This window comes from Ixodes scapularis, unplaced genomic scaffold (genome assembly GCF_016920785.2).
Source record: "Ixodes scapularis isolate PalLabHiFi unplaced genomic scaffold, ASM1692078v2 PGA_scaffold0__279_contigs__length_252992795, whole genome shotgun sequence".
NCBI lineage: Eukaryota > Metazoa > Arthropoda > Arachnida > Ixodida > Ixodidae > Ixodes > Ixodes scapularis.
Window position 1 is genome coordinate 4,051,946 of NW_024609835.1, and position 22,469 is coordinate 4,074,414.

At 44.2% G+C, this 22,469-nt stretch overlaps 1 protein-coding gene across 1 annotated transcript in view; it reads right to left on the reverse strand.

Moving 5' to 3' along the window:
• Window positions 1-6,396: 6,396 nt before the first annotated feature.
• Window positions 6,397-22,469, reverse strand: part of LOC8038693 (thrombospondin type-1 domain-containing protein 7A) — a 287,547-nt gene continuing 271,474 nt past the window's right edge. The window contains exons 27-28 of the mRNA XM_042294639.1: window positions 13,109-13,199; window positions 6,397-7,516 (exon numbers count right to left, since the gene is read on the reverse strand). Of these exons, the coding sequence (XP_042150573.1) occupies window positions 7,342-7,516; window positions 13,109-13,199 (266 nt within the window). The 3' untranslated portion in view covers window positions 6,397-7,341. The remainder of the gene's footprint in view (window positions 7,517-13,108; window positions 13,200-22,469) is intronic.

Sequence of the window (22,469 nt, forward strand, 5' to 3'; positions counted from 1 at the left end):
TAACTAACCCTCGTAACCCTCATGAGGGTTACCAGGGTTACTCTCACGAGGGTTACGAGGGTAACTCTCGCGATCCTCGTGAGAGTAAACCTCGTAACCCTTGTAGCCCTCACAAGGGTTACGAGGGTTTTCTCGCGGTTTCGCCGATGGCGACGCCGCTCAAGCTGGAAACGGGCGCCTAAGAGCTGCGCTGTAAAATGAAAGCCGTTTACAACTGCCTGTAACGCCGAATTAGAGCGCAGCTCTTGAAGAAGAGAGGAAGGTACGGAGAGGGGGCTATTCCCCTCCACTTCTCCTGCTGGCCCCCATTTAAGAAAAAATGTTCCGTTAAATTTAGCTAAAAACATTTCCAGCTAAATTTAGCGGGAAAACTTTTACACTAGATTTAGTGGGGAAAATCTTCCGCCAGATTTAGCGGGGAAATTTTTCCGCTAAATTTAGCGGGAAAAACTTTTCGCTAGATTTAGCGGTGAAATTTTCTGTTATATTTAGCGGGAAAAATTTTTCGCTAGATTTAGCGCAGCATTTTCCCGCTAGATTTAGCGGGGAAAATTTTCAGCTAAATTTAGAGGGGAAAATGTTAAGCTAGATTTAGCGGAAAATTTACCCAGCATGCACGTCTCGGTTACGCCTACGCAGACGGCGACACCGCTCAAGCAGGAAACGCGTGCCTAAGAGCTGAGCTCTAAAATATTTCCCCCGTTTTCCAGTGCAACATACAGGCTGTTTCACGTAAGAGTGACAAAAATTCTTACAATTAGTATATTCCAGGAAAAATATAATTTTCTCCGGACCGCATTACTTATGGTGGCGGACGTCATAAAATGCGCGCTGCTTACTAATTGGCTAATGAATTGAAAATGACTAGTTAGCTTTGTAATGATGGAAAATAGACATATAGTTCCAATTAGAAACTTGCTGAGCGTCATCGAAAACCACTAAATCAGTACTTTTCAGAAAGACTTTCAGCGCGTGAGAAGGGTAGTAGTGCACTAAAGTTACCACTTGTGGAGTGGATACAAGGCTAGCAATTGCGGTAAAGCGCCCACACGATTTTGCCGTCTCTTATCTAGCCCCAGCATTGTACCTGCTCCACGAGTGGTAAATTTAGCTTACTACAACGCTTCTCCCGCGCTCAAAGTTTTTCTGAATATTACTGATTTAGTGGTTTTCGATGAAGCTCTACAAGGCTATAATTGGAATCATATGTCTGTCTCCGCTAATTAAAAAGGTAATTTTACATAATTAACGATATTATTAGTAAGTATCGCACATTTTCTGACATCGGCCACCGCGAGTAATGCCATAGCCTCCTCTATGCTCAAAATCCTGGCAGTTCGATGACGAAGCCATAGGGTGCCCGGTTGCAGACTTGGAGCGCGAGGATCTGGTAGCACAGAGCATTTCTCGGCGAGTCTGGTATTCAGCGCACAGCTTTTGCAGCGGCGAGGACCCGAAACATAGTTTTTAAACTCGCCGGGAAAAGAAGCGGTAGCCTGAGGCAGAGATGGCAGTGTTTTGAAAACTGCAAAAATGTAACTAAATCACATTACAAATTACCACAGACTAATGGTAATGACATTACATTACAATTACTTTCCAGAAATAATGAAATTACTTTGACATTACTTTTGAATACCTTGAGGCAGTAATTCGCGCTCATTTTATTTACTGTATGCACCAACACAGTGTTTACAAAACAAACCCTCGTTGGCCCACACAGCGCGAGTAATGGAACCAGACCTGGGAGAAGCGAGGCGCTGCGCATTCACATTGCCGACAGCAGCGCCACCGCAGTGATTTCACGTCAAAAAGCTGAGTTGGTGCCTGGCACGTAGCCAGGGGGGGGGGGGGGGGGGCATGGCCCCCCCCCCCCCCCCAAATTTTCCATTTTGATGGGGCCTCCTCTTCCCCCTCCCCTCATACAGGATTTTGTCATGGGCGGGTACCCCCGAATCAAAATCCTGGCTACGTGCCTGAGTTGGTCTATATCAGGGGTCTCAAACATGCGGCCCGCGACTCTCTGGGATGCGGCCCGCAAGCCTCGCGCGGAGCCGAGCTCCCGCTTCCATGCCTCGAGCACCATTAATAATAGTTTTATATTGTCGATTCATTTTCGCTTGAAAAAGAGCTCTGCTCATATGACACGTTAAAGGGATACTGAACCGGAATTTCGAGCTCACTAAACAAGGCCGGGCGGCTGCAAAACCAAAAAATATCACTCGTATTGCGATATATCTAACGGATCGCCGTATTTTCTGGAAAAGAACTGCGCGATTGAACTCGGCCGACGAGGCCGACGAGACAAGGCACGTTACGATTCCCATTCTCTCTCCTCCTCGCAACGTCCCGTCAAGCTGGTGAACCGAAGCGAGGAGGAGAGAAGCAAGGCCGCTTCTCCTCATTCTCAAATTCTCCCGGAGGACAGTTACGTCAAAGAACTCGCTTGATCGCGCCCCTTTTTTCCAAAAGTACGGCCATCCGTTTGAGATATCGATGTACGAGTGATGTTTTGGAGTTCGTAGCGTCCCGTTCAACACTTCTGCAGCCTTACTTTGCGAAATCCAAATTTCGGTTCAGTATTCCTTTAACACATTTTGTACTATTTTGTTTTCTTTTGAACGGAGTACTACTTTACCTAAATATTTGCTTCTTGGTCCTTCCTCATGTAAATCAGCCGGAACGGCAGTACCACTACTAGGCCACAAGTGCGAGCTCTTTGCTCAGGGAGGCACCTCGACTGCACAAACTCTTGCTCAGCAAAAGCAACTGCCGAAGATAGAGCTATGAGCTCGGGCTTCTAGCTGAAAGAAATACATTTAAAATAGAAGTATTTTTTTAGAATGGGTGCTTAAATAATCCCGAGGAAAAAAAACTGCCATATCGAGATTTTTTTTTTTAATGCCTGTTGAGCTTAGTGATTTGTGCGACAGGTCAAGCACGGTGTGCTTGTTGTCAGTCTATAGAACACCGTTAGTACGTTCGTATTTAAATCTTCTTATAACATCAGGCGTACGCCCAATGTAGTCATAAACGCAATTGAAAGCCAAAGATGGAAAAACGGTGAACTTACAAAAAGAAGAGAGGACAAGGTTCCTTTTCTAGAAACTCTATAAGGTGTTACTGGGACAATCGACGTTTGCAGCGTGAAGTAACACTGCTGTTTGTTTATATTTTGTCCCAAAATAGCAAAACATTGCCCCGAAAGGACGAGCGCCAACGGAGAGGGGGAGGGGGGAAGGGGCCCTCGTCCTTTTCAAGGTGGGCAATCTGGCCCCCACACTTGAATGAGTTTGAGACCCCTGGTCTTTATGTACCGAAACTCAGATCATCCTGTTTTCTCCGCAACAACATTATGCGCCTCAAAGTGAACCATACTGAACAGTGGTTTTGCTGGTGCATACAACATAAGTGTTAAACATGATGAATAGCTTCATTAGATGTGACTCACGAAGACAGTCCAGACTCAGACCTGTCCCCGTTCCTTTGGCGCTGCTTTCCAGTCATGAGCCAACAAGCCCAGCTAAACATTTTGTTCTGACAGTCGACTCACCGGTTTCGCTGTTCATTCAACGGTGAAGGTTCTTTCTTAAAGGTGATATGTTTCCGTCTTCCTGATTTAGAAGTTGTGGTCCATGTCAGTTTGTTAAGTTGGGCAATGGCATCTCGTTGTTACAAGGAATCGTCACGTGAAACGTTTCCCTTCCGCCTCCGGACGCAATCTAATCCTATTCTCCAGAGAGCAGTATACTCGGCGATAAATTTTCTTTGCAATGCAGTGGAGAGGAGGAGAGCCCGCGCACAGCTTTATTCGGCACTCAAAATGGGAGAGGGAACGCGTGCCTGCATTGCCAAGAAAAGTTATCACCGAGTATAGTTGACCCGTTCTCGGTCATTCCTTTCAAGGAGCATTTTTCCCAAAACACCCTAGGAGTCCAAGCTTTTGCGCATTGTCACACAAAGGGCCCGGATAATTGCTAAGCAGAACTGTCGCCAGTTGGGCAATGGCGCGAGCTTCCTAAATTGTGTACGTTCCCAACAAACGGGGGGCGATATCTGCTTGTAGGCTTATTCGCAAATAAACTTGCCAAGGGAAGGTAGCGAGGCATACCGCGAGCGGCACCTGCTTTGCTCGAGGACGCACGAAACGTTCTGGGGCTTTGACAAGGCATTTGGAATTAACTATTTATTCCGGTCGTTTGTTCACAATGGTCGAAGCTTACGGTTTGACCTTGCTTGACGAAAGTACGTCTGTTCGTCGTGTCCTCTCAGATTTTAAATTATGTTTAGCTCACTGGTAATGTGCCCGTCACCTTGTAGCCTATGAGCCGTTCATCCTTCAGCTGTCGCACTGTCAGCTTAGGAATGAACGGTAAAAGCTATGTGGTTGTTGGAACAGTCACATGTCTATCGTTTGCCACGTAGCCACGCTCTCGTTCATACCCACGCATACCCACGCAGAGAAGGGACGGGACACTTGATTAAAAGAAGGTGCTTGATTGGTTCTGGTTATCTTGCAGCTCTCACAACACTGTCAGCTTAGGGGTGAACGAAGTATAGTATCGTCGTGATGACGCGACGTGAATCTGCGGTGCCTGGAGTTCGTAAGCCGTTGCCTTCCAGTGATTTAAAAGGTTAAAAAAAATGAAAGGCGTTTACAACTCCCTGTAACGCCGAATTACAGCGCAGCTCTTGAGGAGGAGGAGGGAAGGGTACTGAGGTTCACGTGTTCTCGGGGGGGGGGGGGGGGGGGGTGGTTCAGTGACCTCGGGGGGGGGGGGGGGGGGTGACGTGACCTTGGGTGTCACGTGACCACGGGGGTCACGTGACCTCGGGGGGTCACATGACCCCCCAGAGAAATTTTTCCGCTAGATTTAGCGGGGAAATGTTTTCCGCTAGATTTAGCGGGGAACTTTTTTCCGGTTGATTTAGCGGGGAAATTTTGCCGCTAGATTTAGGGAGGAAATTTTTTCGCTAGATTTAGCGGGGAAAATTTTCCCACCAGCTTTAGCGGGGAAATTTTTCCGCTAGATTTAGCGGGGAAATTTTTACGCTAGATTTCGCGGGAAAATTTTTCCGCTAGATTCAGCAGGGAAATTTTCCAGCCAGATTTAGCGGGGAAATTTTTCCGCTAAATTTAGCGGAGAAATTTTTTCGTTACATTTAGCGGGGAAATTTTTCCGTTAAATTTAGCCGGTAAATTTACCCATAATGCACTGCGCGGTTACGCTGACGGCGACGCCGACGCCGCTCAAGCCGGAAACGGGCGCCTAAGAGCTGCGCTCTAAAAGTTGTTGCCTTCAGTGATGTCTACACGCAAGATTTGCTCCTTCGCCTTTCCAGCCCTCCTCTGTACCTCTGTCTAACTCTTCGTACAAGGCCTTGCGCTCAGGTGGCTCTCGATTATTTCCTCTGATGCTCTTTCACAACATTTCACCGTACGAAATAATTTTTATCTTCTTTCTTAAAGCTTGCAAACGAATTTCCTTATTTAGGACAAAAGTAATTTTAAAAGTAATGAGTAATTTTATCGAAACTACCGCGTGAAAGTAATTCATCACGTTACTAAATTACTAGCCTAGAGAAGTAATTCATTACATTACTCATTACCCCAAAGAAGTATTTAATTACTGTATTTTGATTACAGTAATGTCATTACTGCCATCTCTGGCCCGAAGAACGCGAGAAGTCGCTCGGGACAAGTGTGTTTCGGCGTCTCGTCGCAGCGGGGCGGGACGCAGAGAGTACGTGCCTCTTGTCTGCCGGTCTACCTTTTTCACTTTCGGCGGCCGCTTCTCGTGGCGATCTGCCAGGCTTTTTCAGTATAGAGGAGGCTGTAGTAATGCGGTCCCGAAAAAATTATCCTTTCACCTGAAATACACTAAATTAAGGATTTGTTTTTCACTTTTACGGAAAACACCCTGTATAGTCTCACAGTCACGGAGCCTTTCTAAAATTCCTTGAGTCTGAAAAATTCGTAAAATTGTTCCCACCTACAAGACTGGTGAGTGGCATCTAATCAGCGGTTACCGCCGATTAGCGATTGTTGGATTGATTTTGAGTTCAGCTTTCACTCGAGTTTGTCTCTCGTAAGACCCAGCGACGTGTGCAATACTTTGTAAATTGCTGCGCCTGCGTCATACATGACGAAGACAAACAAAAGTAGAAAGCAAGTTTGTCAGCAGCAGTCACCATTGTAATCCTGGGGTTGGCCTCCACTGCAGGCTCGTGGTCAGCCCCAGATGGTCACCGTAAAAGGTTACCTAAAAGGATCATGTTTCGTGTTTCGTGATCTTGCTTACTTCGCCCTTCTTATCGGTCGATGCGGCAATCCCATTGGCTGCGGAGAGTTAATAGTGTGCGTAGGACTAAACCCCGCCCTGCGTTCCTTAACTTGTCAATAATTATAGTGAGGGAATCCCGACACAGCCCATGTCCTTCTTCCTCGTAGAAATACATTCGGCACCATTTTGTCAAATGCTGCGCATAAATTGGTGTATCAAGGTGGGACCGCCGTGAGAATGACTCTGTTTTATTCGAAATAAGTTTTATCACAATAAGGGGAAAGACAGACCGCGCTCGGCAATGTTAATGGGGACAAAAATAGGACCGTCAAACCCACCACCCCTGGAATGCAGAATGACACATGAAGATGCGTATGAGACGACACGGTGGGGATGTGGAATGAAGGATGAATCTTAGTGTACAGTGTTCACCGGGAGAAACCTCGCACATCATATGGGCCCTCAACTTTTATCGCGCGAGGATAGAACGAACCGCTGCTCTCGAAACAAACTTACTCTAGCCGCATCTTGCGGAAAGCATAAAACAAAAAGCCTTCTAGCGTATTAACTGAGAACCATCCTAATTGCTTGTCTGTCACCGAGAAAAAATTCGTGAAAACCTGAAACTCCCTATGCACGTTTGACCATATCTACACTTTGACCTTAGTCTGGAGAACTATGAATTGAAGTTATCAGGTGCTCCTCCGGGGGATCATTTGAAAACAACTGACACATCTCGCCTCGTGGCAGGGCCACCAGGATGCTTTCTCACTCACATACCGCTTTGGTCGTACGAATGATGTAATGATGCGCAACGGTTTCCATGGCAAAGGAACGGGAACAACCAGCGGGGTGAGGTATTACCGCACGGATGCAAACGCGGGAAGTCGAATGTCCAGTGCTGCCGCGTACCGTTCCCTCATCACAGGAAACGGACGGTATATCTCAGCGTCCTTCGCGAGCGGGGACATTACGGGACCGCGCACTTTGGCACCTCCGGGTGGTAATCGCAGTTCCCAGCGGTTGAGGAGTCCTTTCAGGGCGAAGCAGCGTGTCCTTAGTAGAGGTGCGTTGTAGACGCGGCCGTAGACGATGACGTGGGAGCCGGTTCGTAGGCACAGCACACGTTACTGCGAACCAGGTTAGAAGCGGCACTCGTTGCCGAAGAGTTGGACCTGTGCCGTGAGCTGAACGAGTACGTCGACTTGAGCCTCTGACGAACCGACGACTGACTGCAAGAAGAAGACCACATGCTTAGATCGTTGCTGTGCACTTTTTGGATCACAATAAAGGCACTTTTGTTACGAGAGAGCTTTGCACCATACGGGTATCACGTCGGTTCTGTATCTGTTCCTGCACTTCAGAAGCGCAAGTATACGTCTACAGCAATAATAACTCAAAGAGCCAATGACAGCGATATACGGCGATAGCTCGGCGAATCGCAAGGCCTGAAAATGTGTTGAACACTGAAATAAAATCTGCGCCGTGACACTCTGCATGATGGTCTTGTAACATCGCGGAGCTTATTATAAATCGATATATTGTTCAGCCTTGTAGTTTGCCGTCTTTCTTGATCGGGTACCACTGTAAGTCAGTGATTCACTTTCTTGAGTACAATGCGGGAAGGTAGACGCATCGACTTATTTAGATTGAGTTTGCATTGGCAACATTTAAACCGCTTTGTGCGTCTATGATCTGCAGCCGATGTAGAGTTATTCAAGATTTGCGCCAAAAACGTTTTTTTTTATTATTTTAAGTCTAGACACAGTGCGGCACGAACGCAAATCCAATCTAGTGCATCAGTGCCAAAATACATATGATGAGGGGAAGTGCGTTAACGTATCACTGATCGTGAAACCTTTTCCGGGTGCATTGTCGCCCTCGTCTAAGCGAGTCTGCCTTGAAGAAACTGTGAGTCTATGAGATAAAGGAATTAGAGACAGAAATATTCGGCCAACGATTATACTCTCATGCTCGAAAAGAAGTAGGACAACATATGTTTGGTTACTTGGCGCTGTGGGTGACGTCTCTGACAGTGTTGAATGCACTCTAATGTCAAGGCCTCTTTTAAAACGAGGCAGGGCGGACAGTGCTATTTGCTAACCACGACGTTTTAAAGAACCTCCTATTATTTAGATTTCTTCTTTTCTTTACTTGTAGACGCGCTCATTTATTATATAAAATAGAATATTGTTAAAATCCTAGTATCCCCGAATGAAGAAAATGTTTTTGTTCACTTGTCTTAAAAACCCTAGTATTTACTTCGACAAAAAGGAAACCGAAATGCAGCTAGATTATGAGGTTAAGGTTTTCTTGGTTCAAAAGCACTATTTTTACTTTAGCTTCCTTCGTTACATCTAGCTTTATATCACATGTTATTCTTATATTTTGTTGTCTAACCACATACTCAATCTGGAACCACTGGTCATTGCCATAAGGGCCGTAGAACTTTAATAAAGTTCCCGGTTTGTCCAATTTTTTTTTTTTACGTACACCTTAGCGTTGTTCAAATCACGCTAGTGTTTTCTGCTTGAGTACCACTTGAGTAAACATGTAGCCTAAACTGTGTTTATAGGCAGAACGTAGAAACTAGAGCGATAGTAGTGTCAATACAGTGACATCAAAAATAGCAGCATTGGCGCAGCGTACTAACCCCAGAGCAAGCGACACTCTCACGGCTTCTATTGAAAGACAATATTTAAGTCTGATGCAAACATAAAAACTGCAAGAAACTCTTTGACCTCAAAATACCAGACAGAACTGGTTTCTCTACGCCATTCTGTATAAACACACCAATCCTCTGACGTCAAGAACAAATAGGAGAGATCGTCAGCGCCATGTTTGTTTTCTAAAATTGGCACCACAAAGCGCGCAAATTTCCACACTTGTAAATTTGAGTGCAAAAATGTTCATTTACCAGAGCCTGCCCTGCAGTTCTTATATTATAGCAAACTACAATGGCTCACATAAAGACAGAGCTTGATGAACTATAAAATTAATTTTCGCTTGGCAAGTGGTTCCTTCGTTTCTCATTGGTTGATGCATTTTTCTAGGTCCTAGATAGCGCTGGTAAGCTGTGCATACACTTCGCGGTTTCTCAGCAATGATTCTTCCCCGTGTCACGGAATATTCTCCAGTACACTTTTAGAAATGCTTGTGCCTCTACTTTACTGCAGAGCTGAAATTTTCGGGGTGAGCTCGGCGTATTACAAACCGGAAATATATTTACACCTCAAAATAAAGTCAGTGATGTAACACTTAACGTGATGTAAAACCCGAAACGTGGTGCTCAGTGGGACATTGCGGACAGTTAATAGGCCCCAAGATATCTTCGGCCTCGTCTTTCACGGAGCTCCCTTCATAGATTGCAGTGATGGTTAAGCGATGTTTGGCAGTCCACTATCTTTTAGAACCTTCCAATTCCTTCTGCTACGCCATTTAACAGCTTCGTTGGTTTCTTTTGCGCCTTTGGTCTGTCAACAAAAAAAAGAAAAAAAGATAGAGACTTCGGTTATACCCGCACTTGCATCGCATCACCGTCGTCTTCCATCTATGAAACAATATACGGTCTAACGAAGCGGAAGTTGGACTCCACCGCTCACCCACTGACTCCCCGATTGGCCTGCGGGAAGGTAGACCCATGGCATTTCTAAGAGTGTACTGCTTATTTCAAAGCAAACTTATACTATTCGGCTACATTGTCCTTATTGGAAAGGAAGGCAGCGTTTTTGTTTTGTTTTTGTTTTGTTTTTGTTTTGTTTTTGTTTTTGTTTCCTCGGACAGAACGTCACCGACTGCACCACGCACCTCAGTTCCGCTAAATACACTGAAAATAATTTTGAGTGTTGTTGGTTCAGACTCACATCTCTTCCAAGTTTCCACTAATCCCGCTCTGGGATGCTGCAATGCCCAAAGCAAGTAGCACAGAAAGCAGAAAGGAAAATGTTAGCTGGTTAATCAGTAAAGATGACGTAGCTGTGTGCATGCAAACTACGCACAAGTGCATAAACATTTATATTCACTTTCTCTTAAAGATAGCTCAACAAACCATCAGAAGCAAAGTCAGCTACAATTTTCGTTTTTAACTATATATACTTTGCTATGTAGCTATATTGCGGGTTATATTGCTCGTGACCTGCGTGTTTCTACGCATGCTTGTTCTAACGGCCACGCGAAATGACAGAGTTTAAGTCGTTGCTGTGCTGAGCCATCGACGAAGTGCCTGCCACATATTGCACAATTGTAACACTATGAGGACGGATAAGTGGGGAATGCAAAAGCCAGTTTTAACATAGAGGAACGAGACAAGACTCCCAAATGCCAAGACTTTGAGATATTTTACAGTGATTGCTGCGGCATCATTGAATTTTAGAACGTCCTACCATTGAAAGTCGCGTTTAGAAAGCGTATTTATGTCGTGTACAGCGCGTGCACTTGATAAAAATATATTGCGAAAGTTAGTATGAATGGGAAAAATATTGCGCTTAATATATAGATCTCAAATTCGTCCCTACCACTAACAAGTGGTTAATAAAAGGTTTGTCAGTATTTGCCACTGCGAGTGATTTTCTTCCATATTGTCTGGCCCTTAATGCTCATGCTTGTTTGCTAGAGAAACTAGCACTTCAGCTTTTTAAACAAAGACAAATGATAGTAAACGACAAGCGAAGCCCCTCTGATGCCTCCCGATCCGTATAGTCACCATGAGAAGTTTTCTTGTTTGTTTTCTGTCGGTCACGGCGTAGAAGCAATTGTGTCTAACGCAGGCAGCGTATTGTATTAAATAAGTAATATGTGCGATGCTATTAAGCTATATGGCATTGTATCAATTGGTGCTACACTACAAAAATGATACTTTACAATGAAAAGCAAATGGCCGAGTTTGTTCTGTAATGAGGTGCTGGTCAAGCGGGGTGGTTAACTGTACTGACAGTTACCGCTGTCCCAAAAGTTCTTCGTGTGAAAAACAATGCATTACATATAAAAATTGATCGTTCTTAAAAAGTATACTTTAGGCGAACACCTAACGTATGAACTTAATTTCAGGACACATAACCTATTCAAAGCCAGTCGAGATATATTTAGGATTAATGTAGTCCTGTATATGTATCATCCATCAGGAATGTGTGAACATATTTTTGAGGTATGATACTTACATGGATGCTTTCTTTATACTGTTATTCTGTATATTTATGGGACCCTGGAGATATTAGATAGAAAATAACCTTCCCGTTATACGGTTAATTAACTAAAATCTTTGAAATAACCGTTCATTTCGTGATTTCACGGGTCATGTTACAGTTGCAGTATCGATGACAATTAATATTAGAGGCTTGGCCAATTTTAAATAAAAGTGACAAAACGACACACGTTGAAGGGATGCTGAACCAAACATTTCAGTGTCTATAATAAGTGGCGCACTATCTTTCCATGAGTCAGCAGCCGCCCGTGTGCGCGTGCACGCGCAACGAGATTGACGTCATCATATCCTCCATTCAAGCTTAAAGCTTTTTACAGCAATTGCAACATGACCGATGACACCTTGATATAAAAAGTCAATTACCAAGTGTTAGTTATTTAACCCAATAATGGTGGTGGCTCTCCTCCCATAGATTGTCTGCCGAACTCATGAAAAACAGAAAATACAGCATGCACATAGCATTAAGCCATATTTTAAAAATGGTGTACGTTAAACAAGCGTAACCCTGTATTATTCCCTAGAAGAAAGGACATCCCCCTCCTAATTGTTCTCGCCGTTTTATATGACGCTTGGAAAAATAAAATTGTGGGGAGTATTTATAAATCAAATTATCTAATCAAAATGCATGTCGTTGTGTTTGAGTTTTTGTGGTCCTAAGACTCCTCTGCAGGAGATATCCGTCTTAGGAAAAACTAATGTTGGCCTTTTAAGAATTCATTTTATAACTTACGTATTGGACAGACATTACAATTACAATTCTTAGGTTGAAAATATCCGTTGCTCTAAAATGAGCTATAAAAAATATCGGCCTCGGGCGAGCAGTCGTGAAAGAAAGAAAAACCTGATTGCAACGATTTTGTTTGTGTAAAAAAATAACAATTCACACAACATTTGAGAGGAAGTGTAGGTGAATTAATTTTACTAAATCGGTAAGCTAGTTCGCGCTGCTACATCTTCGCACTTCATTAAATACGCTTAAGTAATTGCCGACTTCCAAGAAGAACGCTTTGCTGAATGTCAATTAAAGCATCCGTTTTTCATAGGCGAGGATTTTCCTGCTTGAGCAAAACTTTTCCGACGAGTGATACTCATATTAGGTTCGCGTTTATAGATATGGTGCTACAATAAAAACCTACAAAATAGGGGAAACATGTAACACTTTCAGCGATCCCAGTTTCTATGGTAGGGCAATTGCGAGGACTCCAGATAAAGATAAACGGGGCCAAATCACTCAACTAGCACACAACCTGAGAGTTCCTTGGAACAAAATGACCAGCATCAACCGCTGAGAAACGGAAGGATCCAATCACAAAGCAAATAATAAGGTAGAAAGAGCTAAACTTCTTTAAATCAGAAGCTGAAATGTAAAAGATACACATCGTTTATTAGAATGGTGGCTCACTATTTTGTAATTTAGTCTTGGTGTAAAGATTTTGAGGCGGACTTGCTCGTTACTGAATTTCGTGTGCTTAGTTTGTATGGGAGTCTTCTCGTTACAAAACACTCCTGAAGATAATCAGAGAGACAATGAAGTCCGTATTTTTACTGCGAGTTATTTTAGGGTATACACAATTGTATGTAGTTTTTACTGTTCTAACAGAGTAGAGGGAATTCGCTAACTTACCACATGAGGTAGACTGTGACAGCAACGAAGATGACGAAGGCTGATCCGACCGAGATCATGGCATACATCCAAAAGCTTGCTTCATTGTCATCTGCAGATAAAATGTTGACAGTGAGCTAACTGTCGATAGGACAGCTCTATGGTTACATGCACAGAACTGACCGTGATGTACATATAGCGCGCGTTTCTGTGAATAGTTTTTTTTTTAACTAGGATGGTTGAGAAAAAATAATAAATATATTTTCGGTAACAAACTGCCAGCCACAGCAAACGTCAGGAAAAAATACATATTCGCAAACTATTTAACTTTTTTTCAAATTGGAATTTTAATTTGTAAAACAAAGATATGGTTTCGATTGTAAACCTTTTTGTGCGTCATCGGAGACTCCAAAATTAATCAAATTTAGGACAACTTAAAACACGTAGGAAGCGCGGAGGTGCGCTGAAGTCACCACTCGTGCTGCAGGTACAAGGCCGGCGATGCAAAACACGCATGATATTTTTATAATTCTCGTTTTCGCGTCGCCGGTGTTGCGCCTGCTGCATGAGTGGTAACTTTAGCGCATCCCCAATTGATTCAAGTCGTCCTAAAGTTTACTCTTTTATGAGTTTTCCATGACGCTCGGCAAGATTTCCAATTGGAACAAAATGTTTCTTTTGAGTAAACAGAAAGCTACTTACTCGTCTTAGAATAATTATTTTGCTAATCAGAATGATTTTGCAATGCCTGACGTCCACCGTGGTTGGCAGTTGTTCCGGAAAAGACATTCTTTTTTCTCAAATGCGATATTTTTAGATATGTTCGAAAGTCTTCGCCTAAGCACATGGTTCTGTCATTTGCGCATGGATTGTAGAAGCACATCGGATAAAAGGGCTAATCTTCTGACCATAACGTTTATTTCCGTAATCTGTTAAGGAATAAAACACTCGAACGTCCCTTTTCAGAAATGGTTCAGTACCATATCTTCACATGCTATCCGAAACTCAACGTATCAAGAAACCGCCCAGGTCGAATTTTCCTAAGGGCATAGAGGGCACAATTTAAATTTATCGGGGTACAGAGGGGGGGGTTTAACGAATCGCGAAACCTATAAAATGATTGCCCAAATAAAACGTATATGGGGCATTTTAACTGGCATGATCTGTGTCAAATTTCTGGAATTACTTTTTTCCCAAAACATAACATCTGACTATAAATATTTGACTAAAGGTTTTGAAAAAAAAAATGTAAAAGACCCTTTGGACAGCATTCACTCAATCATTGTTTAAAGCCAAGGACATATACCAATAGGCAAGTTCAGCTATGCTAATGACAGGCTGAATTGTGCTCCAAGGAAAACGAGGAAGTCATAATATATGCTTAAAAATAATTTATGACCACGTGCATTTCTGTTGTAATTGTGCCGAAATCAAACGACATACTTCGCTCCACAAAATTAGTTTTCAAACATGTTTAGTGATATTTTGCTGTTATTTATATTATCAAAGGGCAACCCGTAAGAACGTACTGACGACGAAAGCGCATGTTGCATTAGTTCAAGTCTCTCAAATCACACAATGTGGGAGGTGCATCGGACGCGCTTTCGTTTTAGAGATTACGGTACAATACAAAAAAAAAAGGCAAGACAGCCAGGCTTTGTTGCTTTGCTTTGGCAGAAACTATTACCATCCGGCAAAATCAAATTAAACACTAGGTGTTTACACAACGTGAGGTAGGTCTGCCATAGTATGGCAACAATGGTTCACGCTGTAGAGAATACATCTTGAAGGTGCTGTGCGACCGCTATCCTTGGTTCTTTAACATGAATTACATAGCAATGACGCCCGAAGACGCGAAGGTACGGTGCTCCTACACATCTGAAATAGAAAAGGGATGGGTGTGAAAATTAATTCTAGGGACGGGCTCTAGCGCTCGTGCTTTCATCCCACGTCTTCTGAGCTATAGTCTGCTAACACAGTCAGACTCCAATTACCTTAAATTTTGTCAAGATATCGGAATTCGTTTTTGGTTGAGACTGCAGAGAAAAAGCAATGATATGTGCCAAGGTTGCTTTTTGACGTGTTTGCTGCTTTTACTTCTACCAGGAGATAACTTTGATTGGAGCACTGATTATTGAAATCGTCGCCATCGAGACAAGATCGCCTTTTCGGCAAGCATTTTGTTGTGGGTGAATACACGGAAATGTGTTGTAAGAATTACTTATCATGTTCCAGCGTGAACGCACGACCTCTGTCAAGTGATAGGGACCACCCTGTCTGCTTTCTGAGCGTCCTCAGGTTCAAGCGACAACACCCCGTATACGATGTCGACGATGTACATGTAGTAGAGATTTCAATTATCTACGCATTCTGCTTTCTCGTCTAAAATAATTATCAGCTTGCTTCCAGGAACGCCTAAGCTTAAACATTTTGGGGGTAAATCGACTTGGTCTAAACAGTAGTTTAAAGGTGGTGATGACTATTTTAACAGGTGGCCACAGCCACCGTGTTATCGTTCTTTCTCCGGGAATGAATTGCCGTTCGCCATGGCATACGTTGTATCGCGCAAGGAGCTTACTCGTTTTACCGAGGCTGCTGAAGTAACCATACATTACAGAACAACAATAACAAAAAAAATCATCAATGCGTAAGTAAAAAGAAACAACCTTGGATTTAAACGTATGCTGAAAACAAATAATTTTAGCGCTTCGTTTAGCGTGGGGACGTGGACCGTCTTGCCCGCGCCCCACGTTTTCATACGCGGCGCTGCAATAGGAGCAGGCCGGTTCCTTAGCAAGCTTTGATGGATAAAGTTCGCTATGTTTTCATAAATAAGAATTGCGTTTTACGACGACTTCAGTGGTCTGTTTTCGCGTAAACTGCGGAGCTAACCGTGACTATGCCTCAGAACGAACGGGTATGCCATTCGTGCACGCAGTTTCTTTCTTCCTAACTCAATCGAGAGAGTTACTCTTCGCTCTAAATGTCATGACGTACCAAAAATTGCACCGTACTTCATCACATCAATATTTTTCGACTGAGAGCATGGAATCGTCGAGTTCTATCACACAGAGGAACGAAACAACTAGGGTAAATTAAAAAGGGAGGGAGGGGGTAACAAACCGCGGCAGTTGGCTGAGGTAACTCGTCGATTGTTGCGGACGCGTTGCATACAAACTAGCAGTGATATTCTGGGCAAACTTTAACGGCCAAGTTTCGCTTGTCTTTGTAAACAGGCAATTCGATCAGTGCTATCGCAGAGGCCAACACCTACTGGCGTGCAAAGGGCTTCTGCAGATGCTAATTCAGTTTTCTGCCCTCAACGAGCACGCGCAAAATTATTATAGTGCGCAGCGATGACACTTTTTTTACTCACGCAACTCCACATTGCCTTATATTACGTGGCCTGCAATGGCTTTGTCGCAACGTCCTCTTTCTCCCTGCATGGACTGTTACTTCGTAGCGGCTGCCATGTCGAATTCCGACGTAGCTGAGTTCGGGGAAAACATCAAATATCTTTATTTGCCGTCTGGAAAGCGCCAGAAATCAAGGCGTTTGTGCCAATACTTCTACCTTTTTCTTGGATATACTTTTTCTTTGTAGTTATGCTTCAATTATTTACTGTAGTTTTTGTCGCCCAACCCAACTACGTCATATTTCAACATTGCAAGCGTCCCACAAAGAAACGCAGATCGTGGCGAGTTCCGTGCATCTTCTCATTGTTCAGCGGCCAATGAGATCGCTCCATTGCACGATAAAAACCGCCGAAGAACCAATCACAAAGCAAGAAGCGCGAAGACAATAGACCGCGCTCTGCGTTCCTCCAGCTGTCATTGACTCTAAGTATCTTCACTTGGTATCACCATCAGCCAGAGCGCAGCCGACGCCATACGAGACGAGAGTATACCAATCAGGCACATCCGGCAACGCAACGCCACTGTGCTTGTAGTCCCTAGTTTCGAGAGGCATCGACGGCTATTCCGATCAGGCGCTGAGAACACGCCGTGACCTTACGGTTTTAGTCCGTGCGTGTGTGTGGCGAAACGTGGGACCGGTGTGGCGCTCGCTCACTGAGCTTAGCTGAAACCTTCGGTTAGAAATACTGGCGACCGACGAACTGTTCTTTTGTCACATTGACAAGCTTAGCGAGACGGAGACTCTCACTCGAAAGAATTGTGTAGTTGTTCGTCTCCGGAATACTACTTAATTTTGCTAATGCGGATTTGCATTTTTTTCCACGGGCTCCTTTTATAATTACGAATACCTAGGCTTTTCTTTTGATTATTTCGTTCTTAGCGTTCAGTACCCTTTTGTAAATCGCTCATAGTACGATGAGTCTCGGGGTAATTAGCTTCTAGCGTTTATTATGCATTTGTTGCCCCTCATACACTAAATTTTCATTAATGTGCAACACGACAACTGGACGATACTGCAACGGCCAAACGAAAAGAGCACCGTAAAGTGCTGTTTCACACATGCACTACAAGTTACGACCATGTGCGTTAAAACCTCTTCAACTATTTTACGACGCGCCATTACACTGGTGCCATCTACAGGGTAGTCGGCACACTTGACATTTCCATATATATATTTCTTTCGCATCTTTCTTTGTTTTGTCTTGGCTTGAAAAATTTTCGAAAATGGTATAAACGACGATCTCTCACAGATAGTAGCAACATTTTATCGCGCAAATATCGCAAAACCTTCGCTCTAGTGAAATACGATTCCAAGGTCCTTTCAGAGGGCGGCAGCTTGCTAATGTGTTTTCTCGTTGCAGGAGATTAAAATAACTTTGTCGAAAGCAAACGCAAGTCTCTGAATGCGCCTTAAAATTGCCTCAAGCTCACGACTTCCCTTTCTATGGCAATCGGTTTACACCTCTGCTTCTTGATGCTGATCAACTTGGAAATAAGCAACGAAAGTTCGATCTGTATAAGACGACGTGAAGTCGATGCCCTAGCAGCTTGAGTCAGCAATGTACACGACCAAATATATAAACTGAGTCAACAGTGTAATATTAACTAAACAGGATTAGTGTAGATCAATCGACAGCAACCTTGAGCGTAGGTCTGCTTGCGTCTTGCCCGTGAGGTTTTTTGCGTCCATGGAATTGAATGTATTTATGTTTTTGCACGTTTTCATTAACAAAAATGATGCCTCCGCGAACGTTCGGAGGTCAGACGACATTCATGAACTTTTAGGGTTGATGAAAGTTGCGAACTTGCACAATAACGCACTAAAAATTTGTTGTGATTGCCTGGAGCTGAGCTGTCTGGTTATTCACGCTTGTGGGATTTTCCAGCTGAACGAAAAAAGAAATATACAAGATAGAACGAGACAAGGAATATACACGTGCATTCCGATGGACTAACAACCATTTACTGAATAACATATTTTCCTTTGTCGACTTTCCTTTACTGAATTACTTATTTTCTTCGTCGACTTTCATTATTGCCTAGATGAATGAGACCTCCCTCGTCTTCATCACTTCAGTTTGAAAACCTTGCATCCCCAGAGGTAACGTAATCTGTGGGCTCATGTAGGCTATTTTACGCAGAGAGCGTTTCCTGCAAATACTTCTTTTCTTTTGTATGTAGCACAATACAGGAAGTGGTTACACTTTCGTCCTTCTCCTCAGTGGCTAGGGACTCGAGAATTTCCCTGGCGATTTTTTTTTTCGTGTCTAGCCATGATGGTGATGTTTGAGAAAAAGGGAGCACCATGACATTCGCGACAATGCGCATGGAAGATGGCCCGTTGCTGCAATTGTGCGCACGGAGGCGGCGTGTTCTCTGGTGCGGTCATTGTCACAGCGCCCAGTTTCTCCGATGTAACATTTCCCACATGGCAGCGGAATGTTGTGAACAACAGCGCTCTCACATGGGGCGTATTGAGTCCTGTTTCCGGTGCCGCGCGTGTTCTATTCGTTGTTTTTGGCCTCACCGTTGACATTGCGGCACATGGCATAGGGCTCGTTTGGAGCTGAGAGACGACTTGTATTCCAAGTCGTCCAGCGATCCCTTTCAGGCGATGTGTCACCCCATGAATATATGAGAACACCACTACAGGTTTCGGAGGCTCCTTGTTTGGTGGTTGTGCAGTCTCCCTTGGTTAGCGTCGTACTTGCTTGCAGATGTTTTCGCAAACAGGTACCAGGAGTGTGCTCGTGTATCCGGCACCTTGCAGCCTAGTGATCAGTGTTTGAAAACTGCGCTCGAGCCTATGGGGGCAAGATTTTTGTAATGCCGAGACAAGAGATTTGGCTACTACAGCTCTTGCCTCGGTGCTACAGAAACCAGTCACCTAGCGGTGTTTGGAGATTTGTGTTTATACTTTGTTCCACTTGTTGCCACTCTCCAGGGGTTATTAGTGTCATCCTTGTTTCACTCGATATATAATGTTCAGTGTCACGGCGCCGATTGTGTTGTAATGCAAAAACATTAACTGTCCCATGGAGCGAAGCCGGCGTTGTTTGTAGCCGTTGTCAGTAGCCGTTGCCTGCAGCAGCCAAAAACGGCACCTGAATTCCCATTGGCCAAAAGCACACTAACGCAGATACTTCGTCACAGAAGCCGGTTGGGTGCTCAAGGTCAAAGCGGACGCGCCTCAGAAATAAAGCACAAAGAAAAGCACAGCAACGCAGATCCATCGTCACAGAATCCGTGGAGCCGGCGGTGCGCCGCGCCTGGGCAGTGGGGGAGCGGGATACCACCGCCGGAGCGCCGTGTGAAAAAGAAAGACGTGGCGCGCTGTTTGTAGAAATGCGCTGCGTGTAGGAACGCTTTCGCATTCCTACACGTGAGCAGTCTTAAGTATCTTCGTTTAATTTTCTTTTCTAAGCCTAAGTTTACATTTAGCCTCGTCATTCGCCGAACTCCCTCCCTCAACTCCAGAGATGGACTGTCCCAATGCGGAGCGCAAGATCGTCTGTTTCAAGAGTTGCGATGACGTCAGAACGCCGAGCTCTTATTGGCTGATTGAAGAAAATAGTGCGTAGACCTCAAGGCATCTAGCATTGACGTCTACCCACAATCCTTTCAGTCAAAGCCAATCAGAGCTCAGCGTCATTTGAACGTCACAGCAACTCCTGAGCAAGAAGCAAGCGACTGGCTCTCCGCATTGCTTTCGAGGGAAAGGAAACGCGCTGGATTTTCTAGAGCGTGAGTCCAAGTTTTGGTTGTATAGAAACCGCCGGCGGGGGATCTACAGCGTGTGCGCCAACCTCGCGAATGATAGTCATTTGCCGGAGGCGGAACGCTTGTTTGCCGGGGTTCGATCGGTTGCCGAGACGAAATATCTTATCGCGCACCACTGCTGATCGATGTATCGTGTCGACACGCCTGTTTATATTTCCCGTACATCTATAACGTGCGGAGCATGACACACCCTGCTAATAGCGATACAGTGAAATATTATAAAGTAAACAAAGGTCGACAGAAACACAGTCACGTCCCAGGAGCGCTGCTCGGAAACCGACGTCTTCCCCAGCTTCTACTGTGGCCTAAAAGAGAGACATGCTCGTGCACTATACAATTCGACAGAGAAAATACACCCTGCATTTTCTTACCCGCACAGCACAGGTAAACAACAGATCGCACTAAGCTGAAATTCCTTGCGAATGGGACGCTGACGGTGGTGTTATGACGCGAATGTCTGCGAATATGGCATGCTTCGAATAAAGAGACAAAACAAAGACAAACTTACTTTACGTGCCGACGCCCATGTAGACCTATCATTCGATATGGCATCGTGGGCGTCTGTCTTACCGATTTCATTGAAGATCGTTTTGTTAGTACAACATAAAGCAAGATTGCTATATTTGCTCGGAAGATTTTTGAACAAAACAAAGTCAACTAACGCCCATAATGTCATTTGTTTTATTTGACAAGGATTAGGCCCAGATTGTTGTCCGCTCACAGAAGCATTTTGATCTTTTTTTTATTCAAGTTAAATAATGTTCTTAAACTTTCGCGGACCGGTTCTCACCGCTAACATCACATTCGAACGGAGTGTGAGCTTATTTGTGCAGGTCGCAAAACAGGATTTCTTTACACTGTCGGTCGCATGCGCCAACGCCGTAACAATACAAATTCAGTAATCGTTGTCTAAAATGAGAGTGAATAGTCAAGTACACACTAACATCATCGAAATGGGATCCAGGCCTCGGAATCATTGGAGTTATAGTGCGAACAATTGCTAGTTTTACGCTAGATTTGTCTCGATAATATTCGTTCCGTAACTCCTTTGTTGCCCAAAACCACATAATGACCGCATAGATTTCACCACAAAGGCAAAACAACGAGTATCCGAGATATATCGTTCAGGAGAACACATATTCCGATAAACCAACCTCAACAATAACCATTTTTTAAGAGGACGTTACGTTTATCTAGGTGGACAATAAAGAAAATTGGCAATCTAAGCTACCAAAGCATAAATGCTCTCGGACTTCTAAAAAAAAAAATAACGAAAAATATATTCTAGTAAATCAAGGTTTTTATTCCATTCCCAAGTGTTTTCTTACAGTGCAGAAATAATAAATAAAAAAAAGCTAGCGTTTATTTATTGAACGGAATTGTTATTCTAGTCTTCGAAACTGCAAAAGAAAAGTGAATATTGGAACACGTAATGGCTGTAAATTATAGTATGTATTTTGGCTACGTACAATGGAATGGGCATTCTATTGTGCTTATACAGGGTGATTCAAGGAGACGCCAGACTCTTTAAATTGACCGCAAAATTCGGTTTCTTAACCTATCGCGCTACGACCTTGTGCAGCGTTGCCCACAGATGGTGCATTTTGTTTTTTGTGAAATTTGCAAAGAGCGAACTTACCTGAGGAAAAAGTAAAGAAAGAAAAATGCTTAGCTCCTATGGAAACGCAGCGACGCCACCGCTCTTCAAACAACTCGGCACCGTTTCGCACGGGAGACAAGAGATGGCGCAAGTGGTCGTGACGCCAACTGCCGCTAACGAACGAGCATACGACGCCGAGAGCGAGCGTCTTTAGCAGACAAGGAACTGCAGTTCCTTGTTGTTACCGCGCCCGTTTTTGTTTCTGCGACTGTCGCCGCCTGCGGAACGCGCGCCGCTTTTGAGTCGAAAAGATTAGGGAGCTTTCGTAGATCGTTTTCGCCGTCCCGCAAGGGCCCTCCGCAACCCGCTACGCTAGCGGGAACTCCACAGTCAAGGCTATTGGCGCGCAGGCGCAGTAGCAACTTCTTCGTTGCGGAACGCTTAGCGGAGGGGGCAGACCTGTCTACGAAAATTCCCTATTGTCTGCTAAAGACGCTGGTTCTCGGCGCCGTATCCTCGTTCGTTGGCGGCGTTCGTTGCGCTATGCTCTTGTCTCCCTTGCGAAACGGCGCGGTGTTGTTTGAAG